This window comes from Oratosquilla oratoria, chromosome 42, assembly GCF_046742065.1.
Source record: "Oratosquilla oratoria isolate Oo_2021 chromosome 42, ASM4674206v1, whole genome shotgun sequence".
Lineage (NCBI taxonomy): Eukaryota > Metazoa > Arthropoda > Malacostraca > Stomatopoda > Squillidae > Oratosquilla > Oratosquilla oratoria.
In genome coordinates, this window is record NC_134818.1 from 16872994 (window position 1) to 16885507 (window position 12514).

General features: G+C 35.9%; 1 protein-coding gene across 12 annotated transcripts in view; it reads left to right on the forward strand.

The window, feature by feature from the left end:
- Window positions 1-12514, forward strand: part of Pfk (ATP-dependent 6-phosphofructokinase) — a 123946-nt gene that overhangs the window by 88036 nt on the left and 23396 nt on the right. For 7 of the 12 annotated variants that reach the window (XM_076179098.1, XM_076179099.1, XM_076179105.1 and 4 more), the window contains 2 exons: window positions 810-824; window positions 1547-1570. The exons of 3 other annotated variants lie outside the window; for them this stretch is intronic. In XM_076179098.1, coding sequence (XP_076035213.1) covers window positions 810-824; window positions 1547-1570 — 39 coding nt within the window. The remainder of the gene's footprint in view (window positions 1-809; window positions 825-1546; window positions 1571-12514) is intronic. 2 more of the 12 variants (XM_076179102.1, XM_076179106.1) reach the window with 1 other exon arrangement.

Sequence of the window (12514 nt, forward strand, 5' to 3'; positions counted from 1 at the left end):
TATATTAAAGAGTACCCATGGGTGAAGAAGGGAAGGGTTGACAAGAACAATTGAAGAAGCAAAGGCCAAAATGAATGAAAGTCTGGGTAAAAAAAAAAAAAAAAAATGCTGCACTTGTATCAAGCAGACACCCAAAATGACAAATTAAGATCTCTAGTTGTCCCATTTTTTCTTGCAGAAGACAAGTGAATAACTTGTATCAAACAGTGACTTAAACCCCATTTGTGCCTCTATCTTGTTTGATTAAATCCCTTGGCATTAGATACATTAAAACTTTAAGGGCAAAGTGGGGAAATGAATTAAGGTCAGTTCATTTCTAAAAATTTATGAACACACCAAATTTGGAATCATGAAGGTTTGAACTCCTGAGGATTTACTGTAAGAAGGCATGTTGAAGTGGGAAGAATCAAGAATTGAAATTGTGCACCCCTTGTTTGATTCCCTAATATGATAGAGGTGTATTGTATAGTTTTATAGTTATAGTGTTGGAGAAATGTGAAGTAGAATGATAAATGTTCAGTATCTTGTGTTCAATTTATCTTTATATGTTGGTTAAATGAACACAAGATCATGTATGTATGATCTTGTTCATTTAACCAACATATAAAGATAAATTGATTTAGAAATAAGCAAGAAATGTCCATAGGTTATATATCTTTATATTTGTGAGAATAATACCTGTATTTTGAAATATATAAAATATTTGGAAGGACCTTACTGTGTGTTGACTGATGTGCAGAAGACATTTGAAAATTGCTGTCCCAGATTTTCTAACAAGTTTTTCCCTCTTCCTGATGTATCATCAATAGGGAGGATTAGTACGGGTAAGATATCTAATTTGTATTGTAGTCACTGAAGGATGTATTTAATTTCATCATAGAATAGATAGATACTATTTCTTGGTAAAGTAAAAAACAACAACAACAACTAGACAATAAGTTTGTAGATAGAATTAATGATAAGCAGTTACTAATAATGAATTTTGCCAGATTAATTGACATTTTGATAATTATTGTATATTCTTGATAAGATTAGAAAAACTTAATGTTAAGGCACTGACTTGGATATCAATTGTAACTGTAGGTGGCACTAAATAGTTTAGTATATATAGTTTTGAAGTATAAAGGTGTTTTATCTTTAAAATAGTATAATAGGATAATTATGCATTATGTCAGCTGTGTAAAGAAATTGATCAAAACCATAACTATAACATGATTTTTTTTTAAATCTATTAATAGTTGCATTTTCTTTTTCTTTTACATATTTCACTGAAAGTGGGGTATATTATAAGGAAGGTTTATCATAAGCATTCAGTTGATATATATAAAAATATATCTACAGGTTTTTCCATGTGGTCCAGTATTTAGTATATCAGTTTGGTATGAAATAATAAGTTATGGCTATGAACAATTTCATCTTTTAAACTGGCCTATATTACAGATAGGAAGATTGGAAATATGGCCTCAGTGGTGATTTGACATTAAGCAAAATGTGCAGAGTATCATAATCAGTTTGTTTTCTTTCCTCTTGTTGATTTTCTTTATAGTCAGATTCTGTGGATTCAGAGGAGGTACTTTAAGGGAAAGAAAATAAGGGAGTTTGAGCTTCGTAGAGTAGATGTGTGTAAATTTAAACCCTAGCTTGAGTATGTTAGCATTTGTTTTCATTTGTTACATAGCAGCTGTATTCATCAGCTAAATGTCAATATAAGCTGTTTTCTAATAAATTGATACAATTACGAAATACAATTCGAAGTTACAAGTGCATTCATCTGTATTCATGAGGCTGTATGAATTGTTGACTTTATTGGTAATTTGACTCTCCAAAACAAATTACTTTAGCTTTTATGTTTGGGAGTATTGTTGTATTATGACAGTCTGTGGCCTGTCTAAAACAGCATGATTACTTTCTAAAGCACCTTCCTCGTTGATTAAGCACCAAGAAACGTCTTTATGCTTTTTTTTAGATCATTATGAAGCTTAGATGTGAACATTAAAATGCATTTGTCAAATGGGAATGTATGGAGAGAAAATGTCAATTGGGGTTCAGTGAGCTGTAATGGTAAATGTAGGGGCAACACTGCCATCGTGGCTCACTTTGATAAGTAGTTTGTAGTAGAAACTGTCATTTTTTCTGTGAGTGATGATATATGGCATAGGTATATGTGGATATTTTTTTCACTAAGATATACAGATGGGACCAGTGGTGGGTACCTTGCTTGTGGTGGTCCTGCAAAATGGACAGCAGAAGTGCTAATTTTCAAAACCATGTGTTCACCTTCCCTTGAGACACAAACCTGTACATCACCTCCCCACAGACCACTTCCTAATAAAATCCCCATAGAACTGGAATTAAAGATAAAACCTACATATAAGAGAACATTTGTAAACTACAAAAAACAAATTGGTAGAAATACATAGAAAAAATAGAAAAGCACTTGGAGACCTTTGACAGAGACCAGAGGCCATCCATTGACAGAGCAATGAGTGACATATTCCAAGAGGCTATATGAAAAAATAAAATTCCAACCACATACCAGATATGATGCTGATGATTCAGTTTAACATCACAAATTCTTCGTATCAGGAGGCTAGGATGGTACCCCTTACAGAGGACTTTGTAGCGTGGAATTTAATGAACCATGCCCTTTGTCTAACTTGCTAGCGGCAGTGTTCAAACCGCCATCACCTTGATCTCCACCACAAGTTGCGGTGCTGTAACTCGTTCTGCCAGTGAGCGTCCACACCAGATATAGCCATCATAAAAAAAAAAAAAAAATGAAACAGACATCATTAAATTGCTAAACAAGAAAAAAAGAAAACTGGGAAAAATGTACAAATATGATGGTTGAAAAAAATGAAAATTAACCCACCCATGAAACAGCAATCCAAAGAAAATATATCAGCATGAAAATAGCAATTCAATATCATTAGCAAATCTTTCACCAAAACAAGTTTCAAACCCATAACTTCCAAGAAAAGCAAGAACCACATTAACATGACTACGTTCAGGTCACAATCCAGCACTAAGACAATACCAACATAGAGTAGAATTGGCCATAGAAACAAACTGCCGCAGAAACAGCCATTACACAGAAGACACTGAACACCTCATCTTGCACTGACCCATCCTTTTTCTTGAGTAACATATGGGCCAGTCCATTGGCTGATGCCAGTTACCTGGGAGTCATGGGTTCCCTGCATGAAAGATCTGGGGATAGTAGATTGATATATAGTGTATAAAATGTACATATGCTTGCATGTATACATGTGTATGTGTGCGTGTGTGTTTAATGCACGTGTGATGTGCGTGTGTGATGCACATGTATGGTGTGTGTGTGTGTGTATTTACCTATTTACCTAATTGTAGTATACAGTAATGAAGCAATGGTTTTTGGATCCTGTCTCCTATTCTCTAACTTTTTATCTACCTAGCTTCAAATTCATGTACAGTTCCAACTTAATCTATATCCTTGATTTCCAATTATCATATTCAGATTTGAACTCTTCTATTGTTTGAGTTTGGGCTATGTTGCTTCTTAAGCTATTCCAAGTATTTATGCATCTATATGGAAAACTGTGTTTCTTCACATCCTTTAGACATATGGTCAGAGCCCTTGCATGCCTAAGTGCCACCTCGGCCTCGGGGCAAAGTTCTTGGTGAATCTCCCCTCCCCCATCACCACTTCCCATCTCCACCATTCCTTACTGCCTATTGTAGCTATTGGCTTATGAAATAATTAAACAGATTTTAAAAATATTATTTACTGTTCCTATTGCAGAAAAGATGAGGGAAAAATATTTCATTCTGTTGATTGTGACAAAATTTGTACATTGTGGCAAGATATTCAGGGCTCCTTTGACCTTTTTTATTATAATTATTTCATCAGCCTTTTGGGCAGCATGTCCAGACTAGAATTGCTGTCCCCCCCTAAATGTGCTGCCCCAGAGCATATGCCCCCCCCCCCATGTGAGGGCCCTACATTTTTTTTTTTTTTTTTCTAATTTTCTCCCATGACCTCTTAAAGCCCTCCCATCTTTAATCAGATCTCTTCCATCAATGCAATCTGTTCCCTTTAGTAACCTTGTTACTTTAATCATATCACCAGTGTGTGTGTGATGTGTGTGTGTGTGTGTGTGGTGTGTGTGTGTGTGTGTATTTACCTAGTTGTATTTACCTAGTTGTATTTTGCGGGAAGGGGAGCTATGCTCGTGATGTCCCGCCTTTGTATCTCGCAGTGTCTAGTTTGTTTTTAAACTCATGAATGGTTTTTGCGCATACTATTTCATTGTCCAGTTTGTTCCAAGTGTCCAAAACTCTATGAGGAAAACTGTTTTTCTTCAGTTCTCTTCTATAGCTATGTTTTTTTATTTTCTTTCCATGTCCTCTTGTGTTTCTTTTGTCCCAGTTAAGTAAGTTCTCTCTATCGAGTACCTCTGTGCCTCTCATGATTCTGTAGATGGTCAATAGGTCACCTCTCTCTCTTCTTTGCTCCAGTGTCGGTAATTCCAGTTTAGCCAATCTCTCCTCGTATGATAGGTTTGCAAGTGCAGGTGCCATTTTTGTAGCTGCTCTTTGGATTCTTTCTATTTTCTTTATATTCTTTTTGGTACTGGGGGACCACAATGTCGCCGCATACTCTAATCTAGGCCTTATCAATGTAACCAATATTTTTTTCATCATGTCTTCGTCCAAGTATGTAAACGCCACTTTTATTGATCTTAGCAAGTTGTAAGTCTCCCCGACAATTTTGTTAATCTGTATATCATAGGACAAGTCGTTCATGATAATTACTCCCAAATCTTTTTTGGATCCTACTTTCTTTACTTCTTTGGTTCCAATTGTATATTTTCCTGATATTCTGTTTTTGCTTTTTCCAAACTCCATTATGCTACACTTCTTAGTATTAAAGTCCACTTCCCATTTCTGACTCCAGTTCCATACCCTATTTAGGTCTTCTTGCAGTGCTTCACAGTCCTCATCAGTTTCTATTTTCCTTAGCAGTTTGGCGTCATCGGCAAAGAAGCTCATGTAGCAGTTCACGTCCTCGTCCATGTCATTCATATAGATAGCAAACATTATTGGTGCCAGCACAGATCCTTGCGGTACTCCACTGATCACCTCTTTCCAATCTGAATATTTTTCTCTGAGCACTACTCTCATCTTTCTACCAGTCAGAAAGTCCTCTATCCATTTTAGTAGGTTTCCTTGTATTCCTCCTATGTGTTCCAGTTTTTTCAGTAGTTTTCTGTGTGGTACTTTGTCAAAGGCTTTTTGCAAGTCTAGGAATGCACAATCAGCCCATCCATTTCTTTCTTGCACTATGTCTGTTAGTCTTGAGTAAAACCATATTAAGTTTGTGGAGCATGATTTTCCTTGTCTCTTCTCACATTAACATACTCATTTCTACAGTTAACATAAATTTGCCATTTGCTTTGTTTTTTGTCTTTTCTCCACTTTTTCCAAGCTTTGTCCCTTCTGTCTTTTGCCTCACTGCATCTTTTGTTGAACCAACGTTTAATGTACTCTCTCGCTTTTGTGTGTGTGTGTGTGTGTGTGTATTTACCTAGTTGTATTTACCTAGTTGTATTTTACGGGAAGGGGAGCTATGCTCGTGGGGTCCCGTCTTCATTTCTCATTTTATCTAAACAATTTTTAAATTCATGTATTGTTTTTGCACACACCACTTTCTCATCTAACTTGTTCCAACTGTCTATTACTCTGTGTGGAAAGCTGTTCTTTTTCAAATCTCTTCTATAGCTGTCTTTTTTTATTTTCTTTCCGTGTCCTCTTGTATTTCTGTCATCCCATTTTATCAGATTCTCTCTATCAGTAATTTCTATGCCTTTCATGATTCTGTAAATAGCTATCAAATCTCCTCTCTCTCTCTTCTTTGCTCTAGTGTCTGTAGTTCAAGTTTTTGTAGTCTCTCTTCATATGATAGTTTTGAGAGCGTTGGTGCCAGTTTTGTAATTGCTCTTTGTATTCTTTCAAGTTTTTTTATACATTTTTTTGTACTTGGTGACCATATCGTTGCTGCATATTCCAATCTTGGTCTTATCAGGGTGATTAGGATTTTCTTCACCATTTCTTCATCCAGGTATGTAAATGCAACTTTGATTGTTCTTATTAAATTATAAGTTTCTCCAAAAATCTTATTTATATGTTTCTCAGGTGACATATTATTCATAACAATGACTCCCAGGTCCTTCTCATTTTTTACTTTTTTTATTCCTTCTTCTCCCAATTTATATGCTCCTGTTATTCTGTTTTTGCTTTTTCCAAATTCCATTATACTACACTTTTTTGTATTGAACTCCATCTCCCACTTCCTACTCCATCTCCCACTTCCTACTCCATTCCTGTACTATATTTAGATCTCTCTGTAGTGATTCACAATCTTCTTCAGTTTCCACTCTTTTCAGTAGTTTTGCATCATCTGCAAAGAAGCTCATATAGCTTTCTATTCCTTCATCCATATCATTAATATATATAGCAAACATTATTGGGGCCAGTACTGTTCCCTGCGGAACACCGCTTATTACTTCATCCCATTTTGAGTGCTGGTTTCTTATCACTACTCTCATTTTTCTTTCTTGCAAAAAGTCTTCCATCCAATTTAGTAGTTTTCCCTGTATTCCTCCTTGAGTTTCTAATTTCTTAAGCAACTTCTTATGTGGTACTTTGTCAAAAGCTTTCTTTAGGTCTAGAAATGCACAGTCCGCCCATCCATCTCTTTCTTGTATTATATCTATTAGCCTTGAATAGAAACATATTAAATTGGTGACGCATGATCGTCCTTGTCTGAATCCAAATTGCCTTGGATTTAACACTTTGTTTTTTTCTAAATATTTTACCCATCTACTTTTGATAATTCTTTCACAAATTTTTGCTATTGTACTTGTTAGGGAGACTGGTCTATAGTTTGTAGGTTCTTCTTTATTTCCTCCTTTATATATAGGTACTATATTTGCTTTTTTCCAATCTTCTGGAACTTTTCCTTCTTTCAAGGATCTGTTTAGTATGCTATGTATTTTGTCTGCCAGTTCATTCCTGCATTCTTTCAGAATCCAGTTTGCTATATCATCTGGTCCATGCGATTTTCTGACATCAAGATTACTCAAGTGTGTCAATATTTCATTCTTTGTTACTTCTATTTCTTCCATAGGGGGGACTTTCTCTTTCCATTCAATCTCTTCAGGTTGTATGTTCTCCTTTGTAAACACTGATTTAAAATGTTTGTTCATAATTTCCGCCATTTCCATTTCCTCAGTGTATTCAACTCCCTCTTGTCTTAATTTCTCCAAGTCTTGTTTGTTTTTCAGTTTATTGTTTACAAATCTGTAGAATAGTTTTGGTTGATCTTTACACTTTTCTATGACATCTTTTTCATATTTTCTCTTTTCCTCTCTGCACGTTTGTACATATTCATTTCTATAACCGGTATATATTTTCCATTTTTCAGGTCTTCTGTCTTTTTTCCATCTGGTCCAGGCTTTGTCTCTTTTGTCTTTTAGCTCCCTACAACTTTTGTTGTACCAGCATTTTACATATTCTTTTTCTTGTTTTTGTCTTGGGACATACTTTTCCACTCCTTTTTTGTAAATTTTTGTCAAAATATTCCATTTCTCTTCCACTGTTGTTTCTTCTTTGTATATTTCTTCCCAGTTTTCTTTTTGAAAGAATTCTCTTATTTTATCAAAGTTTGTTTTTTTCATACATCATTCTTCCTTTTCTATATTGCTCATTTCTTTTCCTATATTTTTCTTCATTAAGTTCCAGTTCAATCAATATGTGGTCACTTTTACCTATTGGTGTTTTATATTCAATCTTGTCCACTATTCTAGGTTCAGATGTAATTATTAAGTCTAGTCTCGATGGTTCTTCTTCATTTCTATACCTGGTGTTCTCCTGTATCCATTGTGTCATTGTATGGTCAGTAATCATCTCAAGTAGAGCATTTCCCCATGAGCCGTCTCCACCCTTTACTGTCATTTCTTCCCAGCAGATTTCTTTGCAATTAAAGTCGCCCATTATAACTATTCTTCCTCCATCTTCCATTATTTTATTTAATGTTATCTTTGTGTCCTCTAACATACTTTTATGTTCACTCTCCTCCCATGAGGCTGTTTTCGGTGGCACATAATTTATCACAAATTTTCTGCTCTTCTTATCTCTGTCTTCCACTTCTATCATAATCATCTCTACTGTATTCTTTCCATATATGACACCCTTCACGTTTATATCCTTCTTAGTCAGGAACATAACTCCACCCCCTTGCTTTTTCTCTCTGTTTTTAATCCAATGAATATATGCATCATGTCCTACACTGTTGGGTGGTATTGGGCCTTTTAATTTTGTTTCTACAATTCCCATTATGTCCGGTTCTTTTTCTTTCAAATAATCATTCAGCTCATTCAATCCTGTTATTAATCCATCTATATTTGTGTAAGACACTCTTAGTTTTCTGTCACTTCCATTGTGTTCTCTGTTTCCTATTTGTTTTTCTCTTGTATGTCGAACTGCCTTAGTTTCATATTCACTACTCTCCAATAGAATCTCTCTTTCTCTGACTCCGTTCTGTTCTCGTTTTTTGTCTTAGCTTCAAGTCTTTTCTGCTTTTCTTCCTCTCTTTCCTCTTTATTCATTTCCCTTTTTATCCATACTTTTTTATATTGTTCACTTGTTGCTAGTTTCCCTGTTTTGGATAAGATATTCTCTGCCGTCGTTTGTGACCTGAATTTAATCTTAATTGGTCTGGTCTTATCTTTACTATACTTTCCGAGCCTGAATTTTTCCTCAATTTCCTTCATAATTTCTGGTTCATCTTCCTGAACTAATTCTAGTAAACTGCTTACTTTTTCATTTTCCTCATTGGTTCTTGAGGTTCTATCTGGGTTATGTTTCTCTTCCATTCCTAATATAATTATACATTTCTTCAGTTTGTTCTCTCATTTGCTGTTTAATTATATCAGTAAATGCAACTTTACTGTTTTCTTTTATCGACTTCCATCCCTCTCTGTTTTCTTTACTATTCTTCTTCAATTCCTCATTCTCCACCTTTACTTCTTTTAACTGTCTTTTCAGGTTTTCTATTTCATCAGTTAAGTTTTTGTTCGCCTTCTCTAGTTCTTCCAATTTTTCAACCCGCCTTATAATATTGTTAACATGACCGAACCTACGCTCCAAGTCCTCGATCATCTTATCGACCTTCTCTTCTAGTCTTGTCAGTCGGGGGGGGGGGGTTTGTGTCCCCCCCACCCTCTTTAAATCCCTGGAAAATATTCTCATCACTTTCTACTGTATTGCTCTTATCTATACTTCTAATCTTTACATTTTTATTAGACATTTCATCGTCGTCGGGGGGTCTTTTGTTTACCTTTCGCCTGTCTGTCTGGGCCAAGTCTACTCCTTCCTCATTTCCTTCCATTTCCCTCAGTAATCCCTCCCCTTCTCCTCTTTCCCTACTTTCCTACTACCTCACGAGCAATTTCCCCCCACCCTGTAAATACAATAGGCACTTCTCTTTGCGTTGGGATCCACAATACTTCAATTTTCTTCAGAACGTCTTCTAAGCCGTCCGTTCGTTGAAGTGTGTGTGTGTGTATTTACCTAGTTGTATTTACCTAGTTGTATTTTACGGGAAGGGGAGCTATGCTCGTGGGGTCCCGTCTTCATATCTCATTTTATCTAAACTATTTTTAAATTCATGTATTGTTTTTGCACACCACTTTCTCATCTAACTTGTTCCAACTGTCTATTACTCTGTGAGGAAAGCTGTTCTTTTTCAAATCTCTTCTATAGCTGTCTTTTTTTATTTTCTTTCCGTGTCCTCTTGTATTTCTGTCATCCCATTTTATCAGATTCTCTCTATCAGTAATTTCTATGCCTTTCATGATTCTGTAAATAGCTATCAAATCTCCTCTCTCTCTTCTTTGCTCTAGTGTCTGTAGTTTAAGTTTTTGTAGTCTCTCTTCATATGATAGTTTTGAGAGTGTTGGTGCCAGTTTTGTGATTGCTCTTTGTATTCTTTCAAGTTTTTTTATACATTTTTTTGTACTTGGTGACCATATCGTTGCTGCATATTCCAATCTTGGTCTTATCAGGGTGATTAGGATTTTCCTCACCATTTCTTCATCCAGGTATGTAAATGCCACTTTGATTGTTCTTATTAAATTATAAGTTTCTCCAAAAATCTTATTTATATGTTTCTCAGGTGACATATTATTCATAACAATGACTCCCAGGTCCTTCTCATTTTCTACTTTTTTTATTCCTTCTTCTCCCAAATTATATGATCCTGTTATTCTGTTTTTGCTTTTTCCAAATTCCATTATACTACACTTTTTTGTATTGAACTCCATCTCCCATTTCCTACTCCATTCTTGTACTTTATTTAGATCTCTCTGTAGTGATTCACAATCTTCTTCAGTTTTCACTCTTTTCAGTAGTTTTGCATCATCTGCAAAGAAGCTCATATAGCTTTCAATTCCTTCATCCATATCATTAATATATATAGCAAACATTATTGTGTGTGTGTGTGTGTGTGTATTTACCTAGTTGTATTTACCTAGTTGTATTTTACGGGAAGGGGAGCTATGCTCATGGTGTCCCGTCTTCATATCTCATTTTATCTAAACTATTTTTAAACTCGTGTATTGTTTTTGCACACACCACTTTCTCATCTAACTTGTTCCAACTGTCTATTACTCTGTGAGGAAAGCTGTTCTTTTTCAGATCTCTTCTATAGCTGTCTTTCTTGATTTTCTTTCCGTGCCCTCTTGTATTTCTGTCATCCCATTTTATCAGATTCTCTCTATCGTGTGTGTGTGTGTGTGAGATGTGTATGGATATGTAAACATGTGTAACATATGTATGCAGATGTGTTGGTATCCTTTAAGACAGAGGTAGTTGTAAAACCCAAGTATCATAAATATAGGTGACTGCAGTGATCAGTGTTGCAGGAATATTGATAAAGGTTCACTTGTAGAGGTCTTGTCTGTAGGGAGCACAGCTGTTTCTCATAAAGCTGGAGGTATTTATCTTGCAAAATTGTTTATTTTGGTCTAGCTTGGTAGGGGTCACATTGTTGGTGATTATCCTCTGTATATATTTTTTTTCCTCTTTCTATGCAGATAATTTACAATGCTATGAAAGGCTTCTTGTGATGAGGAAGCTTGTTCAAGGAAACTGTCCAAGTTTCATTTCATTATTTCATCTACTTTGTTTGGACAACTATTGCAAGTTGTGTGATTACAATTTAGCATGAGTAGCAATCCAAAAGGAGGAATGAGTGAGGGATCTCTTGATGAAAGAATTAACACTCTTAGAATATATCTCTTGAGAACTTGGTAGCACTGTTAGGGCAGAAGCCCAGGTCTGTGGCCTTCAAACATGAAAGAGTAAGAAGCCTGGTGAATTGAAGTATCCAAGAAAGGAAATTTCTGGTTGACTTCCATTTCATAAGTAAAATTGAGGGGAAGATTATTCTTGAAGGTGTTCACAACACCTCTTTGTATTTGGCACTGATGAAGATATCATATGTCTAGTATATGCAGGTGGTAGAAGTTCAGGATTTTGCAAAAATATCCTCTTTAGGGGAAACCTGGCAACACCATTCATTTGGGTATAAATGTTGCCATCAGGCCATAAAAGCCACTTCTTTAGTATGAGCATACAATGAACAGTGTAGCACATCTTTAGGTATCAGCAAGGTAGGGTTCCATCTGTGTATCTTTATAAATTTTCTTGGATATTAGGTCAATGGTTTCATCTGCAGGAACATAGGTAAAGAGACTGACAACATCCATTGAAGTGATAATGCCTGATGGTTGTGTTGATCTCAGAATAACGATGAACTTCCATGGACTTCAAACTGTATGAGGCTGGGGGTGAAGGTGGGGTGATGTATTCATTCAAGTATTTTGCAAGTTTGCTGGTGATAACTGGTATCTGGCTGATAATAGGATGGAGAGGAAACCCCTGTTTGTTGGACTTACAGTTGCCAAAGAGTAACCAAGCTTGTAATCACCATCAATGAGAGGAAGGTTGAAAATCATGGCTATATCGTCATGGTCTTCTTAGGTTGTTAGGTTCATCTGGGTTTAAAGGTCAATTGTTGGGTTCCTGGTGATCCTCTATAATTTTGTGTGATCACCCAAAATGCTCATAATTGTGAGCATCTGCAAGTGGTGTTTTTGTGAGACTTGCAGCAGAGAGAATAATCTCCCTGCTTTCTTCTAAACATAACAACCTCATCTCCATCTGGAGGTGCACCATTGTATGACATTTTTTCTGGACTGGGCCCAGGATCTCTGTCAACTTGGTCTTTCCTCTATATCTTCCCATAAGGAGAGTTTACATCTGGTGACTGGTCCTCACCAGCTACTAGAAAGCCATTGACATAGAAATGTATCTTGTTAATACAACTGACAAAAGTCAAACTTCTGTAGAGATCTATTGGAGGGTCCAAGGACTGTTGCCATTTGTGGAGGAGCTGTCGGTTTCCAGTTGA